This window comes from Aspergillus wentii (genome assembly GCF_001890725.1).
Source record: "Aspergillus wentii DTO 134E9 unplaced genomic scaffold ASPWEscaffold_2, whole genome shotgun sequence".
Classification (NCBI taxonomy): domain Eukaryota; kingdom Fungi; phylum Ascomycota; class Eurotiomycetes; order Eurotiales; family Aspergillaceae; genus Aspergillus; species Aspergillus wentii.
The window spans coordinates 3,401,923-3,419,217 of record NW_024467833.1 but is presented as its reverse complement, the minus strand read 5'-3'; the positions used below and the strand labels follow the sequence as shown (position 1 = coordinate 3,419,217).

Below are 17,295 nucleotides of genomic sequence, written 5' to 3'. Positions count from 1 at the left end.
TCGTGATTTTATTGTATGGACTCTATACTAACCCATTTGGGTCAAGCATCGATCGCGGATTCCCGAACCGCCCGTCTTCTCTAATTTTCAAATCCAAAGCCCCACGGACTGCCGATCTCAACCCTTTTGTGATACAATTCTGCTGTCATATTTTAGGGTCGAGAAATAAGATGAATGATTCTTGATGAATCGTATCTACGATTGGCTTGGTGATGGTTGATAAACGATGGCGGACATCAACCCCCCCAGACAGACTGAATCACCGGCCACTCGCCGCAATGGCACACTCCAGTCGTGTGAGCCTTGTCGAAAAGCAAAGTTACGATGTGATCACGAAAGGCCTGTCTGTGGCAGATGTTCGAGGAAGAAGATCGCTGAGAGTTGCTTCTACCATCCCGCTCCTATGACGAGGAGAGGTCCACGAGCGAACCCTGTTGGACGTCCACGTTCAACGTCAAGGAGATTAGCAGGCAATCAGCCAAGCTCAAGGCTAGTTGAGTCAAACGAAACAATGAAGTTGAACTCAAGTTAACGTCTTTCTAGTACTTCAAGTCCGGGATCAACACTGAACGGTACCCGGTTCCATGCGACATTAGAACCACCGTCAACACTGCCTGGCTACTTGGGTTCGACCAGCTACTCTGCTGTCCTTGCTGAGCATGATCGTCGCAGTGATACTCCGATCGAGATGGATGGCAGCATTACGAATGGGGTTGCCACCCCCTCCGTGGATCCATATCGTGTTCAAATGGGAGTCGAGGTGCTCCGGTTACTTTATGATTTTACCATCTGTGACATGATAATTCGAAAGTACTATGGTCGCGCATCTCTGGCTGTTGTTCCACAGGTCATGATGGATAGTATCCTATGCTCTATTCGAAAGATTTTTGATAGTTTTGACCTTCGCGATAATCTTGAACCGCAGTTTCGGGATTTAGCCAATTTGATATTCCAGAATTCATCACGTCCATTGTTAACGCATGGATCGATGACTGTTGAACAGTACTGCGAATCTTTTACTGGCAACAATTCTCGCTGGGAGGCATTGGGAAGCATATTCGCCATCTGCGGCGTGGCACTGATGGCCACGCCAAGCAATGACCCGGAGCTTATCCAGGCTGTGGATCATAGTAATCCCAAAGAAAAGCTTTTGAGTCAACTAGTGGAGGCGAGTGACATCTGTCTTGGGTTTTGTGACCAAGCAGCCTCGGCCAACGAATTGCTGGGATTCTGTCAGTACAGCGATATCATGCTGAAGACACAGCAATTTGGCGACTCCAGTATGTTTGATTGTCTCAGTAGATGTATCAGTTACTCACCATCCATCTAGGCTACCAAGCCTGGCGGCGACTGGGCGATTTATCAGCTACAATATATGCTGCTGGTCTTCATCAAGAGAACAGTGAGACGGACGATCGTCCTTTTTTTCTTCGTCAATGGAGGAGATCCTGTTTTATCTCTGCCTTTTACGCAGACATATCAATTGCCACGTTTGTCGGACGACCACCGCTGATCAATTACCGGTACTGCACGTCGACGCCTCCTTTGGACTTGAGCGACGATGTCCTAATTGCCGGCGGTGATGATCTTGATCGAGCAATCGCCGAGCTTGACGCACACGGATGGGACGCCCACGGGAATAAGCACCGGGTAAGTACTATACGACTTCGATTTCTACTCGCTGTCTTTCGAGAAGAAACGCTTGATGTGGCCCTGGGAACGCACAGCCAGGAAGATCTTATTCAAAAGTACAAGTAAGTTTGACATAAATGATTATTCATATTCATGAAATAACCAAATTACCTCTCAAGCCAAATTACCGAAAAAGCGCGAGCAACCTGGGAATCGTGCCCAGCGCATCTGCGGTATGATTTGCTTGTCAAAGAAAGCTGCGATACTTCCTATCCAACATTTACGATGCTTCATGTCTATCTTGATTACCTCTATACCTTCTTTCTCCTCCAGCGTACTCTTGTCAAGCGCACCAGTACCTGCCATGAACCGCTGTTTGACACGTCGAGACAGCTTTTATCAATTATAATCAAGATCAGTGCTGAGAGGGATCCACTGTTGGATATGAGCAGGCACTATGCGTGGATTGTACGCCTACCCCTTTATAACCTGTCATTATGATGAAGAAACTAACTTATGCAGGTACTATCCTACGGACTCCCTAGTGCTAGCTTATTGATACTCGAACTCCTCCACCAAAACCAAGGACTCGGACCGCATCCCATTGCCTTACCACGTGCAGAGCTCATTCGCAATTTGAGCATTTTCATATCCTGTCTGTCATGGGTGGCACGTCCCGGACATGGCAACTACCACACATGCAAGCAAGTGGAAAAGAGGTTATCCCAGATCCTCGATCAGATACTTGATCCGCAGCCGATGCAGGGGGAACTATTCAACGACGCTACCTCTGGACTTAATGATTTCTTGGACTGGTACACTTATAGCAACTGGGATTTTAATTCGGAGTTTCTACCATCGAGGGATGGGTTTACCTTTTGAAGATTGAAGTACAAAGAAACAGCACGAGCAAACTGCAACGATAGCCGAGTGTCATATCACCGTAACATCGACAATGCAAGTTGCACAAACGCATCTGGAACATCTGAAACATCATAGATGCACAGGAAGAAAGAAACGAGGAAAGCAAGACCAGTTGGATTTCCCGTGATTGCTCTTAGCAATTGCGCAGAAGCCTCTCACCAGGCATCCAATCGCAAAAAAGGCCATCAAACGAATAACCCATCCAACGGAAACCGGTACCAAATGAAATACCTCTGACAAGTCGGACACTGGTGCTTCTTCTTCAAATACCAAGTCTCAAGGCGTTCTTTATGAAAGACGTGACGGCATCTGATCTTGCGGACCAGCTGACGATCAAGAACGGGATCGAGGCAGAAGGCACTATGATAACTGATTGTTAGACTGATCCGAAAGAGAAACTTGGAACTCACCAGATAAACTCTCCGCCAGCGGGGCGTTTCTTCTTCACCGCGAACCACCACTTCAGCTTGCCAACGCCAGCGTAACAATCGAGTTTCTCAAGATCCCAGTCCTCTTGGGTTTTGGGTGGCGGGTCCGCTCTTTCGCAGCAGCGACATCGACACCAGCTAGGGCGATATCTCTTGAAGAGATAGCTACCGGGAAGTTAGCTATCATCTATCCAGGGATCGAAAGAGAGGGGAGGCTTACAAAGGTATGGGAGTACAAACAACGAACAAAACAATAGAGAGAGACATTGCCAATTTAGTCTTGAAGGGCATTTCATCTCTTTGCCTGTCATACTCAGCATCATGGTGGTCACTTTCCCTCCAAACCATGTTTGCTGAGATGCAGAGATTAGTCGATGGGTCACTTGTGGGGTGTGGATGGGGGAAGAAAGAAAGAGAAGTGAGGATCGTGGAGAGTCAATAGGGTGAGGAGAAGAGGATGGAACGAGAGGAATCTAAAGAGAGGAACTGTGTGTTTTGACAAGTGAATATCAGACTGTGTTTGTCTGCATGCCAGTTAAGCGAGCTTCATTACTTCTGAGCATGAGGGCACAGCTGCCATCAGATCTGGTATTTTGTTTGATATATCGACAAAAGGATAGAAGAAGATGAAAGAAAAGGAATATAAAGAAGCCAGACAATGGTACTGTAGATCATCAAATTTCCAGGGTTATATATGATGATTTGTACGATGATTGAGCTGGTATTCGCTTCTATATCACTGATGCTCATCTTGTACACCCAGTTCTCCTTACAGGGCAAAAGCTCTCATAACTCTTTCACCCTACAAATTCTGCTTGCATAGCCTCAGGTGTCATATGACATTACCTGCATCGTTGGACTCTGCCTACCTTGTCTTCTCGTTCTAAGGAGATGATCTTCGAAGCTTGGATTACAGATCTGGAGAAATACTCGTATCCCACTTTAATGGAGCATGCTAGGCTGAAGTTGGATAACCTTGCTATGAATAGTCCTCTCGGGTCTCGACCACGGTGTTCTGACACGTCAAAGTCAAAGGAATAAACCACTAAATCATTCATTCATATATCATTGCATATCACTTGGGCTTAGATCTTAGATCAAACTTTGCTATGTTCCACATTTGCAACCGAAATCCCTGTTTCCTCCTCTTTATCAAGGCTGGTCTTCATCTCCATCCCTTCTGTCTCTTCTGCGACTGTACCTAAGGCTCGTCCTCCAAAGAGCAGGTCAATTTCCTCGAGGGATTTTTGGTTGGTTTCTTGGAAGAAGAAGTAGATGACTGGGAGAGAAACGCATAGGTCTGGGTGAATGGTTAGCTTTCCTTCTTTCCTTTTTTGATGACATTGGCCTACTCCAAGCAATGAAGATGAAATAGTATTTCCATTTTATCTGACCGAGAGCGATGGGCGATACTTGGTTCCAGAGCGTGCTGACGGCCCAGTTCCCGACCCCGGTTGCGAAGGCGTTTCCCTTTCCTCGAATCTGCATTGGCATGACTTCCGCCATGTACACCCTGAAGAGTAAAGCGTGTCAGGTCAACACTGGAGGAGAGGGGTAATGCACACATACCAGCTGCATGGGCCGAAAGACAATGAGAAGATGACTGTGATGCAGAAGATGAAGAAAACTCCACCGACGCTATATCCCTTTCTCTGACCATCCAAGTTCTGTGAGAATAGCGCCGCCTCACAGATTAGCGCGATGGAAATGGCAATAGTGCCGAATATCATGGGTTTGCGTCGCCCTACTCTGTCCAGCAGAAAGACGATGAAAACGAAGTTCGTGATCGGGCCAATGCAATTATAAATACCAGCCACGAGGGTATTGCGGCTACCAGTAATCCCGAGTGCGTTGTACATGATGGTCTGGTAGTATCCAATTACGTTGACGCCGGTCATTTGGGTAAAGACCTGTACAGCAACACCATGACTATATACGTCAGTTGTCAGTGGAAATGAGTGGAACGGAACAGGAAGGCATACAGCAATCTCGTCCGAAATTGGGGAACTTTGAACATGACGGCCCATCCAGGAGCAGTGGCAGCCTTTTCGGCTTCGATGGTCGTTTTTATCTCGTTGTACTCGGTCTGGATCCAGTCTTCATTGGTGCCATCGAAATGGAGCTTCCTCAATACTTTCATAGCTACATCATAGCGTTCTTTTTCGATGAGATATCGAGGAGATTCGGGCATGAAAAACATGCCCACGGCGAGGATTAATGCTGGAACTACCTGGAAGGCTAGCGGAAACCGCCACTGGAATTGGCTCGTATCTGGCGCATGGAGAGACCCGTATCCTACCCATCTGTCTACTGTCAGTGTGCTTCTGCAGTATGAGGACAATGCAGCATACGTGCTCACGATAAACCCCACACCAATCATCTGCTGAGCCAATCCGATAATCAACCCACGAGAACGAGGATGGGCAACCTCGGCTTGATACACAGGGACGGACATGGACATGAGACCAACTGCCCAGCCGGCCAGAATACGACCGACAAGTATCATTGCTAGGTTTTGAGCAGCCGACTGGAGGATTGCACCAACGAGGCAGATGAGAGCGCCCATCTGGATAGTGAACTTGCGCCCGAAACGATCCATTGTCAGACCTCCTTGAAGAGAACCAATTGCCGCTAGAAGACTATCTGTTAGATGCCATGCAAATTGGATATTAATATGAAAGGACATACCTCCTCCAGAGAAAGTGCTATTGATAGCTCCGATAAGACTGGATGTTTGAGTAGTATTGAAGAAAACCAGGAAATTCTTGGATTCAATCACATCGGTCATGACGCCCGAGTCGTACCCAAAGAGAAACGACCCTGTCGCCGCAAAGATGGCAAGAGAAACAGTGAAAAAGCGGCCCATCTTGAATGACTTGAAGGCGGGAGATGGCTTGAGGATCAGCTCGGGAGCCCTGTACATGCAGAGGAACCACAAGAAGAAGGCATTGTCTGTATATATACACAGAGCGACAAAAAGAGGCTTTTTCTCCAGGTAGGACGGTTGGACGCCATGAAGAGATCCTGGTTTTGAAGGCTGATACCGGTTGACGAAGAGGAAGATGAAGTGGGGGTAGGAGAGAGTTTCTCAGACGGTACGGAATCCGGGGTTGGCCAGCGATCGTCCCGCTAGACAGTCCGCGTCTGACAGGGTGTATTTGAGGCGTGATGGATTAAATCTGAAGGAGAGGAAGAAAATGGCGATTGGAGGAGAGAGAAGAAGAGAGGAAGAGAAGACGAGGGAGATGATTGCTTTGAGCAGGAGGATTGGGGATGGAGTCAGCCTGAACAGCGTTTATACGTGGGAATTTGTCCGCTTAATATATTTAGCCAAGAATCAGCATGGCAATTTAAACATAAATAATTTTATTATAATTTTACTATGAATTGATAATCTCATCTGGATATTCTATCAAAAAGCGAATTAGATACTGATAATTGATGCATTCCTGAGAATCGAGAATGTGCCAACCTTGTGGAGTGATCTGGATGCCATAATGAGGCACATGGACTGTCATCTGTTAGAATATCATCTCACTATGAATAGCAACATTCCTCATCTGATCGATATAAAATTTTATTACTGGATAATTGATCCTGTCTCTATCTGTTGGAATGTTGCATTGAATACTGTACTATACAGCCCCTCCCACGTGACATCGCGTTCGGCGCGTCTCCACGCGACGTTCTGAAATTGTAAAGATTGTAAGACAGAAAATACCATGCAGTATGTTAGAGAAATCCCTTGCGTTGAGGGAATAATATCAGATGCGATGATTGTAGATTTAGGAGTATTATTTGACAGGCACTGACTGTTTACAGTTGAACTGTCATCTGATTTAATGCTCTTTATCCTCTTTGATCGATTACTGGCTGTAGTAGTACTGCCACGCCAGTAGTAGTAGTAGTAGTTCTAACCAGTCAATTCATTAACTGACAAAGTAACCATATAGTTAAAGCACAAGATACTCCGTAGATTCATAATTCATCAATCTGAATAGAAATCACCCAGTCAAGTCGTAATGGTGATCCCTCGTGGAGCGAGTGGGTTCGGAACGCCTCCAATGCACGGTGCGCTGTCCGCGTCCACATCGCGACGACGCGATTAGTCGAGATACTACGCTTTTTTTTTTAATTTCAAGACAGCACGACATCTCGACCTTTTTCTCTTCTCTAGATCTTTCTTCTCCCTTTCCTAGGCAAGGGTCTCCAGCAAGGGTCTCGTTCTTTCTTTCTTTCTTTCTTCTTTCTGTCTGCTGTCTGTTTCTGATAGAGTATTCCACTCACTACTACCCTTCGAGTCTACTCTATCGTCTTAATGATCCGATCTTGACTCCGCCATGTCTGACCCGGAGCCTTCTGTTGCGGCACCCTCTTCCTCTCCGCCATCAGTTCAGGCATCCGAGTCTGCTGCTGCTGCTCTCAATTACGCCTTTCTCGTCCATTCTCAAAAGACCCTCACCCAGAACCTTCCCCCGCGCGTCGATAACAAATTGCTCGCCCGTCAGAAACGTCGTCGAACTAGGTATGGCCCCACTGCTCTATGACCACCCCATCTACCCTCTTATATACTGATCAATCTTGTGATATAGTCCCGAAGACCATGCAATCCTCGAGGCTGAATATCAACGTCACCCCAAACCCGACAAGGCGGCCCGCGCTAGTATAGTCAGTCGCGTCTCTCTGGGCGAAAAGGAAGTGCAGGTACGTGGGATCATAATGCAACCACCGCGAATCTTTCATCTTAACCATGCATTTCTTTAGATCTGGTTTCAAAATCGTCGTCAAAATGATCGCCGGAAATCTAAACCTCTTCAACCTCACGAACTTCTCGCTCCCCGATCTGGCGATTCCGATCCGTTAAGACAACCCGCCAGCGACGATATTTCTGCAGAGCCGGGCTCTTCTAGCGGGGCGGAACTTGATGATCATGACCAGGGCAAGGATCTTGCGGCACGGTTGCCGGAGGAAGGAGTGCAGTCATCTTTTGAGTCGGACGTCGTTGCTGGAGACAAGGACGAGCCTGAGCAGATTCTCCCGAGCTCTCAAACAAGTGTGGAGTCTGCGTCTTCCGACAACAAACTCCAGCAATCACAACCCTCGAACGAAATACCCACAGAGTCCGATCCAGCTCAGAACCCCAGTCAAGTACAAACCGAAGAATCGCACCCGAACTCGGCCAAGAGGAAGCGATCTGTTACGGATCTGCGTGGTGATGGCTCGGATGCACAGCTGCCATCGGGAGCAGGTCAGCTACAGAACATAAGATCACCGCCATCGTTACGACTGTCGCTGTCCTTCGACGGGGAAGCGATGGTACGGAAGGAGGACGAAATGACACCGTCTCCCCCCAAAGGACGGAATTCCCTCAGGATTGCCATGTCCTCGGACGGAAAAGCAGTCATCCGTGCTGATGATGAGCCTTCCCCGTCCAAAAACCGCATTTCCATGTTTTCGACTCGAAAGTCCCGATTTGCAGGGCTCCGAAGGAGCAACAGTGCGGTCGTCCTTGCAACACCGCGGGCTGGTATGCCGGAGAAGGAGAGGACTTTCGGAAGATCACGCGACCCCCGTAACTGGGAGTCTTTCTTCGACACCGATGCAAGAAGCGCCTTGTCGACACCAACTAGTGCCCAAAGTGCACCCCACATGGATTCCCCTGGACTTTTCCGCTCTCGGGGCCAGCGTTCTTTGACTCGAAGCTTGTCAGCGAGACAAAATGCCCTGGCATCTAGAAATCCGGATCTATTGAACACACCGGTGCCTCAACAAGCAGGGGAAAAGAGACGAAAGATCTCGCGCACCGTTTCGTCGCTGGGTCGGCTCGAGAGCCGAGGGGCCTTGAACGACAAGACTCCCTCGCAGAAAAGCTCCAAGTTATTTTCAAGTAGCAAAAAAGACGATGAGGACTTGGAGCTGCAACTTGGCGATTCCGACAAGGAGAACTGGATTCCGGGAACCAGAACCTCCCATGTCCGTCGACGGGCTGCTTCTCATAATACTCAACGACCGGTGCTTAAAGAAGCCAATGGCAGAGAAGGCCGAGCCAATAAAAATCTCACAACTGCAGGCAGACGATCCCGCCTAACGCAGGGGTCACAGCACAAAGCCGGTGGCAAGTCCATGCCGGAGCTGGGAGCTGATATTTCTGCATTCATGGCTGGTGGAAACGGTGCCAGTCAAGAGGAAGACCTCGATTGCATCCAAGGCTTATTATCACTGAGCCAAGGTGCATGGAAATAGGAGGTCTTCAACCCCCTATCTCTTCGATACGACATTTCCTTTGTCCCATTCCCTTTGTCACTTTTTTCTTCTTCTTTTTTATTCCCTTGTTCAAATGTTTGGAAGCTGCAAGCTAGCAAGCGGCAATTGCATGTATGATGTGTGAGTGATGCTCATCTTGTAACGATTCAACTGTCATTCCCCCTCTGTTTGGTCCAGCTCTTGACCACTGTCTATCATTGATGATGAAGCCTGCCTGTATCGAGTCGGGCTGTATAGATATCCAGATGTAATTTTTCAGAATAATTCAGCAATGAATATCAATAAATGACTGTCAAACAATCTTTTTCCCCGGTCGGAGGACATCAAGAAGATGGAATAAAGAAGATCGAATCGAGCATCCCTGGAGGAGAGCGACGCACGTGGTCTGTGCGCCTGGCAGGTGATTTCTTTGGCTTCATCCCAGGTTCTTCCTTCCCATCAACCACAGCGTTTGCATCTGAATGTGCAATTCTTCGTCGATTCTTCGTTCCTTGGGATGCAGGAATCTTATTTTCAGGGTAAGTACTCCGTAATGCTCCGCCGATAAGCCCGCAATGCCGTTTGACGAGGATGCATCTACTATTATCAGCGGGAATAGCTGTATCTTGCAGATATCTGCTAGCTACGATCTTCCGTACAAATTGGAGAAAAAAGAAAAAATAAAAAATAAAAAATAAAAAAGAAAAAAGAAAAAAGAAAAAAGAAAAAAAAAACATTAAGCACAATTGCCTTGGAATAGGAACTAAGCTAACAATCCGATCATAAGACCCGTCAACCCCCAATAGCTGAAACCCACATTTCTCGATCTCGGTGGCCTGGCTATCAAAAAGCCATCACCACCATGGCTAAACCCCCTCATGTGGCTATCATCGGAGCTGGTCTTTCGGGACTGAGATGTGCAGACATTCTGACACAAAAGGGTGCTCGAGTGACTATTCTTGAGGCTAGAGACCGAATTGGAGGAAGGGTGTGTTAACAAATACCACCATATTCGATGGCAAATAAATTAACACCGAGAAGGTTTCTCAGACTCAGGTTGGAGGTCACTCGATAGACCTGTAATTCTCTCTCTTGTCTCTTGTCTTTCATTAAACTGATCTCTAAAGTGGCCCAAATTGGATACACGGCACTGAAGACAACCCGATCAACACCATCGCTGAATCAGTAAACGCGACACTGGCTGAATTCGAAGAAGAACAAGTGATATTCTCGCCAGATGGAACGCCACTCGATCAAAAAACTGCCATCAAGGCTTCCGAGTTTATGTGGACGACTGTAGAGGAGGGCTTCGCGTATAGCAAAAAGAATCAGGACTCTATCCCAGCAGATCGGAGCTTGCTTGACTTTTTGAGGGAGAAGCTGGAAAAGACAGGTTTCACCCCCGAGGAAAAGAGTGCATGTATCGGAATCAGCAATATATGGGCATCGTACGTGGGAGATCCGGTTGATAGGCAGAGTTTGAGATTCTTTCACCTGGAACAATGCGTGGATGGAAGTACGCTTTCTCTTCATTTATTGAATTTAACGTCATTTGCTGATAAGCCATTGCAGGTAATTTCTTCGTGGCATCCACGTATAAGAAAATCCTCGATAATATCTCAACAGCAGCACGTCAACGAGCTGATATCCGTCTCAACCAACCAGTTGTCAAAATCGAATCAACCCCCCGCAATAACTCACACGAGCGTCACTCAATCACACTAACCACCGCAGCCGGAGAAAGCCATACCTTCGACGAAGTAGTTGTAACCTGCCCTCTGGGCTGGCTCAAACGAAATCAATCCGCATTCAACCCAGCCCTTCCCCCGCGCCTCTCCCAAGCCATCAACAGTCTATCATACGGCCGGCTCGAAAAGGTCTATATAACATTCCCACGAGCATTCTGGCACACCCCGACCACGAACCCTTCTTTCGCCCATTTCCTCAACCCATCCTACGACCAACATCCTCAGGATATCACATGGAATCAGGACTGTTTCTCCCTCGCCAACTTCCCTGCTCCTCACGCTCACCCAACTCTACTATTCTACATCAACGGCCCATGCGCCTCGCACATCGTTTCAAAGATCTCTAATCTCCCCACTTCCTCTGATGAATACTACAACACCCTAAACTCCATCTTCCACCCCTTCTACTCCCGCTTACACGGTTACTCTCCCACTTCGTCGGATTGCAAACCGCGAGCCTTCCTAGCTACACAGTGGCAGAATGACCCGTACGCGGGCCACGGCTCGTACAGTAACTTCCAGGTCGGTCTTGAGGAGGGTGATAAGGATGTTGAGGTTCTCCATGTTGGACAGGCGGAGCGAGCGGTGTGGTTTGCTGGAGAGCACACGGCGCCGTTCGTGGCGTTGGGCACGACGACTGGGGCGTATGTGAGTGGTGAGCGTGCTGCGAGGCAGGTTTTGGGGGTTTATGGGTTAGAGACTGCTTGATTTATAGATGTGATGGACATACTGTATCAAAAGGGGTGGGGAATGGCACTGACAACATTAAACAATGAAGTTTAACTACACCTGTTTATAGAAACTCGAACACCGAAGTTCAAGTAATATGTATCATTGTGATAGAGACACATAATATTTACACAGATAATCATGGAGCAAAAACACACGAGAGCCATTCTAAGCCAAACACAATCAAGGGCCAGCCCTAGAACTAATAACAAAACGAATGCTCTTCAAAAATATCACAGCGAATCAGAGGATAAAATGATGAAGCAGGAATGGGAAAATTCAAGTACAGTGGTTATACAGCAGGCTGCATCACACATGAAACCAACGCATGAATGACAGAGCGCCATCGACGAACCTGCGCGACCCCGAAAACTCCGCAGTTAAAATGGATTTGACAATTGGAAAAACAGAGCAACAGTGACAGGTAATACAAGTAAAGGACAGTAAGGGGTATCTGCAAATTTCTGAGTCGAGCGCCAGACCAAAGGGTAGAAAGTCAACTTTGCGCAGCTCAAATCAAGCATATGGTACAGTGTATTTGGCTCCATGGTGATAGGCAAGACACTTGTTGAAGGAGCAAGTCTCGCAGTTCTGAGCTCCAGGAATCCCGTGAAGTAGTGTGCATGAATTGATGATTGGGATTATAGCTCCACAAGATTGACCAATCCTCCAGCATCAAAAGCGAGCAAGAAGGCTGGCGTTGTGTGCGGTTATATCAAGCTCTCCCGCCTGGTTGGTAAAGAGCATCTGTTGACCTCATGGCACTTCGGTTGATGAAAAGTGATCAAGCGATCTGGGTATGTTGCCGAGTCCGATATTTTGGGAGTATGGCCCTTTCTCCCTTTGAGTAGGATATCAATTTCGAGTTGGATACAGTCGGTACATTTTAATCTTCCCAGATAGTTTCCAAGTCCAAATCCTGGCGACGTTCTGCTCCGCAGACACTCCAACGTTTTCTCTTATCGGCTCGAGCAGCGTATCCTCCCGATCCAGCCCGCATGGTTGGGAAGGCAGAAGGCCCCGAGGCGTCTGACGTCCCACGTCGCCTGGTTCCACTGTTGTTGGCCGATTCTGCTTCATCTGCTTTATCGGCTGCCATCTTCAATGCTGCGATCTGATCCGCCTCTGTGGCCGCGGCTTCTGCATCGGGGATATCGGGAATTGTTTCTAACGAGGAGATACTCGGGCTTCGAGACCGGAGACTCGTTGGCGTCGAAGGCATGGATGAGTTGGAAGATGCCGAATAACCTGGGAAGGACTCGTTGTATTTCGTGCCAATCATCATTGGCGAAGAATGCCCAGATGGAGGGCTGCTGACAGGCTGATTATTCCCATTCATGGTGTGGAAATTGAGGGGAGACGTGGGTCGCCGACGGCCCATACGGGGGAAAGTGTGATGCGGAACCATCACCGGCGAGGTGGCGTGCGATTCCCCCTGGTACGAAGGTGATCTCATTGGAGTATCGAGCACGGCGTGTTCGGAAATGGTCTCCGACGAGATGTTCAGCGATCCCATCCTGTCCTGGAAGTTCTCTGCGGTTGCGACCTGCAAAGGCACGAAGCGTTTGGAAGGAGTATCAGGCAGGTTGGTGGGCATTCCATGGCCGTTGACGAATATATATCGTCCCCGGGAGTCCAACCCCGGGGAGGAGTGAGCGCGCATCATGGGGGGTACACCCGGAACTTCAGCCAGCGATCGAGATCGAAAATGTGACCGAGGAAACGGAGGACGAGTGGTTCGCGATGGAGCTGGTCGTTCGGGGGTAACAGATAAGGTTATCATGACGTCCTCGGCGCGTTCTGCCTTCCCTCTTTCTCTTTCCGTTGCAGTCGCTGTTGAGTCGACCGACTCGACGGATTCGGCTGGGCTGGGAGGAAGCATGATCCTCTCCGGAGGGAGTTGCGACGCTTCCATAGTTGTTGTTTTTTTATGTGATTTTTGTGTTTTTCTTTTCTATCTGCCTTTGCAGAATTCTCTTCCCAATTTATCGAGCTAGATCGGACCGCATGCTTGAGGAGTTTCGGACGGAGGGGGGAAAGATGGGACAAGCTGGGGGGTTCGACCAAAGTCCGGACTCGAAAGGGACAGGCAAAATGAGAGTTTTGTGGAGAGCAGGAGCTCAGATCTCGAGGATGAAAAATCCGCACAGTCAGAGTGACACTGGATGAAGAACGGATAAGTCGGAAGAAAATGGAAGATGGAAGAGAAGAAGAAAAAGTGGTGAGGTCAAAGATGAGAAGAAGCGCAGACCAGCAGCGAACGGGGTTAGGTTGGCGAAACAGACCGAGGGTCGGGAGCGGAAAAGCCAGGGTTGAGGGAATTGAAGATGGAGAAGATGGAGAGCTCGAGGAGGAGAAAAAGGAGGGGAAAGGAGAGCAAACGAGCAGAAGGCGAGGCGAATATAGAACAGCCATTATTGAAGAATAAAAATAAAAAAAAAGGAGTACATCGTGAAACCGGAGAAAACCGACAGGCGGAGGGCCACGATTCGACTCTTTGCATTCCCACCGACAGGGAGCAGCGCCAATCGCATCCAGATGGTCTATATTGGGCTTGTCTCTAAAATGATCGGTGGTGTTATTGGTTTATGCGGGACATGGGGTCTGCTGCTGGAAATTGAAGGCTTGAGGCTATTCCCCTGTCTCTGGTCAGCCTTGGATATAGCCATCATAGCCGGTGTCCTCGACGAAACCAACCAGCCTCATTCCCTAGACTACTCGATATTCAGTCATTCTACGCATCATCGATGATGGTCATCCATCGTATCCTCTTCTTTTCTTGATGCCCAATTCTCATAGTTTTCCCATAGTTTGTAACGATTTTAGATAGTTCCCTTTGCGCCCAGCGCCTGATGTTGGATAGCCTTGACTCCGCAGTCCGCACGTTCAGCGACCGGTTGAATCGAATCATTCTGGATGTCACCAGTCACTGAGCAGAGAAAACGAGGGATTCTGAGCCTGAATCATGATTTCTGAGGGCAACTGAAGACTGACTGCAAATCCAGAGAGACTGACGCCTTTCCCAATTGGTACGCCATGTGACTTTCTCCCACCATGCAGTATGCAGTGACCAGGAAATCCTCCACAAGCTTTCATCCAAGTCAGTTCCTATCCAGCAGAGAGCAGACGACTACAGGGCCTTCAAGGTGTCTGCTCTATCACAAAGATTGTACATCATCCTGCAGACTACATGTAATACCCGCTCTCTTCACAATGATCTGATCTAACCTGGATAGGCCCTAAAAACCGAATCGCTGTGATCTCCGAATTCAACACATGCACCCGGCATAAGACGTCACACCAGAAATCGTCAGCTGTAAAGAGTCAATGAGACCGAGTCGATCCCCTTGTCTCCGACCTTCCACCCGGTATCAATCACTGTGTGATGCATTTCAAATCGAATCGGTGCTTGAATATGTCCCGATCCATGAGTTGGCGTACATGCCTCTCGGACTTGAGGATCTTCTACACCAAACCGTGACGAGTCTTTGAGGCATTTTAACTCATGGAAGACGGGGTTTAAAAATGATTTGTTTTCCCTCCCAGGAGACTTTGTTCTTCATACATCTAACTGGACCACGGCATTAACAAACATGCGCTCGACCCGATCGACCCGGCTGGCCGCGGCGTTCTTCTTGGGTTTCGTTCCCTTTACCGCTGCTGCACTATACGATATAGTGATTGAGACCAATTACGGCAAGATCCAGGGCTATCCAGCCTTCAACAGCGCCCCCAGAGGAAACCTGACCAACTGGAGGGACATTACCGTCTGGAAGGGCATCCCCTTCGCTGCAAATACTGGAGGGCAAAACCGCTGGAAAGCTCCCTAGCCAGCAAGCCCATGGAATACTACCCTTGACGCCAAGTCTTTTGGCAATATCTGTCCCTCCGCCACCAGTGGTGGTAACGGGTACACCATTGACGAGGACAGCCTGAATCTGAACATCTGGAGCGCAGCAAACTCAACTGATGCCAATCTCCCTGTTGTTCTGTGGAGCTATCCTGCCATGTCGACTGCCGCGGACGCTTTATTTGATGGCGGTGGCATGGCAGATAAAGGCGTTGTCTACGTCAATTACAATTACCGCACTGGCTCACTTGACTGGCTGGCACACCCCGAACTGAATGAAGAATTTGCTGCAGTGACTGGTTCCAACAGCTCCGGAAATTGGGGCATGCTTGATCAGTTCGCTGCCTTGAAGTGGGTTCATGCAAACATCGCCGCGTTCGGGGGCGATCCGGACAGCATCACAGTTATGGGTCAATCAGCCGGTTCAGCAGCAACCCAGCACATGCTCAACAGCCCGCTAACCAAGGGCCTTATTGCGGGGGCCATCATTGAGAGTGGTGTTCGCGACCCCCATGATCCCCTCTGCACCAGTCTGGCAGAGGGCTACAATACGCTCGAGAATGCAGTCTCGCAGGGACTCAATTACACTGCCAGCAAAAATGTGAGCACCATTGCAGAGATGCGTCAGCTCCCAATGGACGACCTTATCGAGTCCCTTCAAACCTTTGGAAGCTCTAGCGAGTGGAGCTTCACCGCAACTCTCGATTATTATGCCATGCCTGATACCTACTACAACACCTTGATCAAGGGTGCTGCCAATGACGTGCCAATTATCACCGGTAATACTAAGGACGAGAGTGGTGCTAGCTACGGTCTGAACATCTCTGTTTCAGAATACCATGAAGACCTGAAGGAAACCTATAGTGGCAACTGGTCGACCGAATTCCTTGCCCTGTACTCGGCCAGCAACTCGACGCGCGCATCGGGTGCTTACAACTCTCAGTTTACTGATCGGTCCAAGGTTGGCACCTGGCTCTGGGCAGAGCTCTGGGCCACTACCGCAGAAAGCCCTGTCTACACTTACATCTGGGACCATGCGCCTCCAGGACAAGACCAGGGTGCCTACCACGAGTCCGAGATCAACTATGTCCTGAATAATCTCTACGGTACGGACTTGCCATGGACTGAGGAGGACTATGCCATTGCAGCCAAGATGAACGGGTACTGGGTCAACTTCATCAAGCATGGTAACCCTAATGGAGACAACCTTCCTGAATGGCCCGCCGCGACTTCGGATGAACTTGTACAGCATGTTGGTAATGGATGGAGTAGTATTCCTGTGGCTTCGCATGCTAAGGTTGCGCTCTATAAGTCCTGGTTTAGCTCCTTGCCTGCGTATTAAGCAATTGCCTTATGGGATTTCCTGGGGATTCCCCTGACTGGCAATTCTATGCTATATCTTTTGTTCATTTGTTCATCCTAGTTCCTAGTCAAATGAGATCCACATGTTCACAATATTCCCCAATACATAAAACTCAAATCGGCCTAACGAGCGTTCCAGGAAAGTTGGATATCGGGTAAATGAGCGCAGATAACAATCCACACCAAGTAGCTGATCAGACTGATTTCAAGCATGAGCCTCAGGCAAAAAGAGTGTGGCCCGAGACCCTGGTGTGGTGGTCTTTCCTAATTCGACAAAGCCCTACGCACGTGCAAGATCCGGATTTCTTCCTGCTCGTCTCACGCAACCTTCGTTCCATCAACCTCTCCATCACGACAATGATGAGAAAAGAGTGGCTTT

At 48.5% G+C, this 17,295-nt stretch overlaps 8 protein-coding genes across 8 annotated transcripts; 5 read left to right on the top strand and 3 right to left on the bottom strand.

The window, feature by feature from the left end:
• Nucleotides 1-83: 83 nt before the first annotated feature.
• ASPWEDRAFT_369391 (putative C6 transcription factor) lies at nt 84-2,862 on the top strand. The gene is made up of 5 exons (XM_040834577.1): nt 84-489; nt 544-1,280; nt 1,331-1,754; nt 1,812-2,100; nt 2,155-2,862. The coding sequence occupies exons 1-5, from the start codon at nt 227-229 to the stop codon at nt 2,512-2,514; spliced, it is 2,073 nt and encodes a 690-aa protein (XP_040693027.1). The 5' UTR covers nt 84-226; the 3' UTR covers nt 2,515-2,862.
• ASPWEDRAFT_169203 (putative RING finger domain protein) lies at nt 2,742-3,251 on the bottom strand (the record flags this gene model as incomplete). Its single annotated transcript, XM_040830409.1, has 3 exons — nt 2,742-2,916; nt 2,967-3,149; nt 3,205-3,251. The coding sequence occupies 3 exons, from the start codon at nt 3,249-3,251 to the stop codon at nt 2,742-2,744; spliced, it is 405 nt and encodes a 134-aa protein (XP_040693026.1).
• A 654-nt stretch (nt 3,252-3,905) lies between these two features.
• ASPWEDRAFT_37121 (sugar porter family MFS transporter) lies at nt 3,906-6,230 on the bottom strand. Its single transcript, XM_040834609.1, has 6 exons — nt 5,673-6,230; nt 5,336-5,615; nt 4,967-5,287; nt 4,554-4,913; nt 4,337-4,497; nt 3,906-4,284 (listed from the first exon to the last, which is right to left on the bottom strand). Exons 1-6 carry the CDS (start codon nt 5,905-5,907, stop codon nt 4,082-4,084), a joined length of 1,560 nt encoding a protein of 519 aa, XP_040693025.1. The 5' UTR covers nt 5,908-6,230; the 3' UTR covers nt 3,906-4,081.
• A 922-nt stretch (nt 6,231-7,152) lies between these two features.
• Nucleotides 7,153-9,494, top strand: ASPWEDRAFT_37114 (homeobox domain-containing protein). Its single transcript, XM_040834608.1, has 3 exons — nt 7,153-7,509; nt 7,577-7,688; nt 7,749-9,494. Exons 1-3 carry the CDS (start codon nt 7,325-7,327, stop codon nt 9,225-9,227), a joined length of 1,776 nt encoding a protein of 591 aa, XP_040693024.1. The 5' UTR covers nt 7,153-7,324; the 3' UTR covers nt 9,228-9,494.
• Nucleotides 9,495-10,089: 595 nt separating this feature from the next.
• Nucleotides 10,090-11,683, top strand: ASPWEDRAFT_49363 (flavin monoamine oxidase family protein; the record flags this gene model as incomplete). The annotated part of the gene is made up of 4 exons (XM_040837270.1): nt 10,090-10,215; nt 10,269-10,306; nt 10,355-10,743; nt 10,800-11,683. 4 exons carry the CDS (start codon nt 10,090-10,092, stop codon nt 11,681-11,683), a joined length of 1,437 nt encoding a protein of 478 aa, XP_040693023.1.
• A 907-nt stretch (nt 11,684-12,590) lies between these two features.
• Nucleotides 12,591-13,619, bottom strand: ASPWEDRAFT_169199 (uncharacterized protein; the record flags this gene model as incomplete). The annotated part of the gene is made up of 1 exon (XM_040830408.1): nt 12,591-13,619. The coding sequence occupies one exon, from the start codon at nt 13,617-13,619 to the stop codon at nt 12,591-12,593; it is 1,029 nt and encodes a 342-aa protein (XP_040693022.1).
• Nucleotides 13,620-14,628: 1,009 nt separating this feature from the next.
• ASPWEDRAFT_37109 (uncharacterized protein) lies at nt 14,629-15,005 on the top strand. The gene is made up of 3 exons (XM_040834607.1): nt 14,629-14,651; nt 14,710-14,896; nt 14,941-15,005. The coding sequence occupies exons 2-3, from the start codon at nt 14,759-14,761 to the stop codon at nt 14,962-14,964; spliced, it is 162 nt and encodes a 53-aa protein (XP_040693021.1). The 5' UTR covers nt 14,629-14,651; nt 14,710-14,758; the 3' UTR covers nt 14,965-15,005.
• A 292-nt stretch (nt 15,006-15,297) lies between these two features.
• On the top strand, nt 15,298-16,896 carry ASPWEDRAFT_25183 (uncharacterized protein; the record flags this gene model as incomplete). Its single annotated transcript, XM_040832699.1, has 2 exons — nt 15,298-15,471; nt 15,535-16,896. The coding sequence occupies 2 exons, from the start codon at nt 15,298-15,300 to the stop codon at nt 16,894-16,896; spliced, it is 1,536 nt and encodes a 511-aa protein (XP_040693020.1).
• Between the last annotated feature and the right edge of the window lie 399 nt (nt 16,897-17,295).

What these genes read in the sequence shown, in the direction of transcription:
- ASPWEDRAFT_369391 (XM_040834577.1), top strand. Translation starts at nt 227, where the DNA reads ATGGCGGACATCAACCCCCCCAGACAGACTGAATCACCGGCCACTCGC. An exon ending in GGCAATCAGCCAAGCTCAAG is followed by an intron (nt 490 to 543) that starts GCTAGTTGAGTC and finishes ACGTCTTTCTAG; the next exon opens with TACTTCAAGTCCGGGATCAA. An exon ending in GATCTTATTCAAAAGTACAA is followed by an intron (nt 1,755 to 1,811) that starts GTAAGTTTGACA and finishes TTACCTCTCAAG; the next exon opens with CCAAATTACCGAAAAAGCGC.
- ASPWEDRAFT_37121 (XM_040834609.1), bottom strand. Translation starts at nt 5,907, where the DNA reads ATGTACAGGGCTCCCGAGCTGATCCTCAAGCCATCTCCCGCCTTCAAG. An exon ending in TAGCACTTTCTCTGGAGGAG is followed by an intron (nt 5,616 to 5,672) that starts GTATGTCCTTTC and finishes ATAGTCTTCTAG; the next exon opens with CGGCAATTGGTTCTCTTCAA. An exon ending in TCTTTCGGCCCATGCAGCTG is followed by an intron (nt 4,498 to 4,553) that starts GTATGTGTGCAT and finishes TTTACTCTTCAG; the next exon opens with GGTGTACATGGCGGAAGTCA.
- ASPWEDRAFT_37114 (XM_040834608.1), top strand. Translation starts at nt 7,325, where the DNA reads ATGTCTGACCCGGAGCCTTCTGTTGCGGCACCCTCTTCCTCTCCGCCA. An exon ending in CAGAAACGTCGTCGAACTAG is followed by an intron (nt 7,510 to 7,576) that starts GTATGGCCCCAC and finishes CTTGTGATATAG; the next exon opens with TCCCGAAGACCATGCAATCC. An exon ending in TGGGCGAAAAGGAAGTGCAG is followed by an intron (nt 7,689 to 7,748) that starts GTACGTGGGATC and finishes GCATTTCTTTAG; the next exon opens with ATCTGGTTTCAAAATCGTCG.
- ASPWEDRAFT_37109 (XM_040834607.1), top strand. Translation starts at nt 14,759, where the DNA reads ATGCAGTATGCAGTGACCAGGAAATCCTCCACAAGCTTTCATCCAAGT. An exon ending in CATCATCCTGCAGACTACAT is followed by an intron (nt 14,897 to 14,940) that starts GTAATACCCGCT and finishes TAACCTGGATAG; the next exon opens with GCCCTAAAAACCGAATCGCT.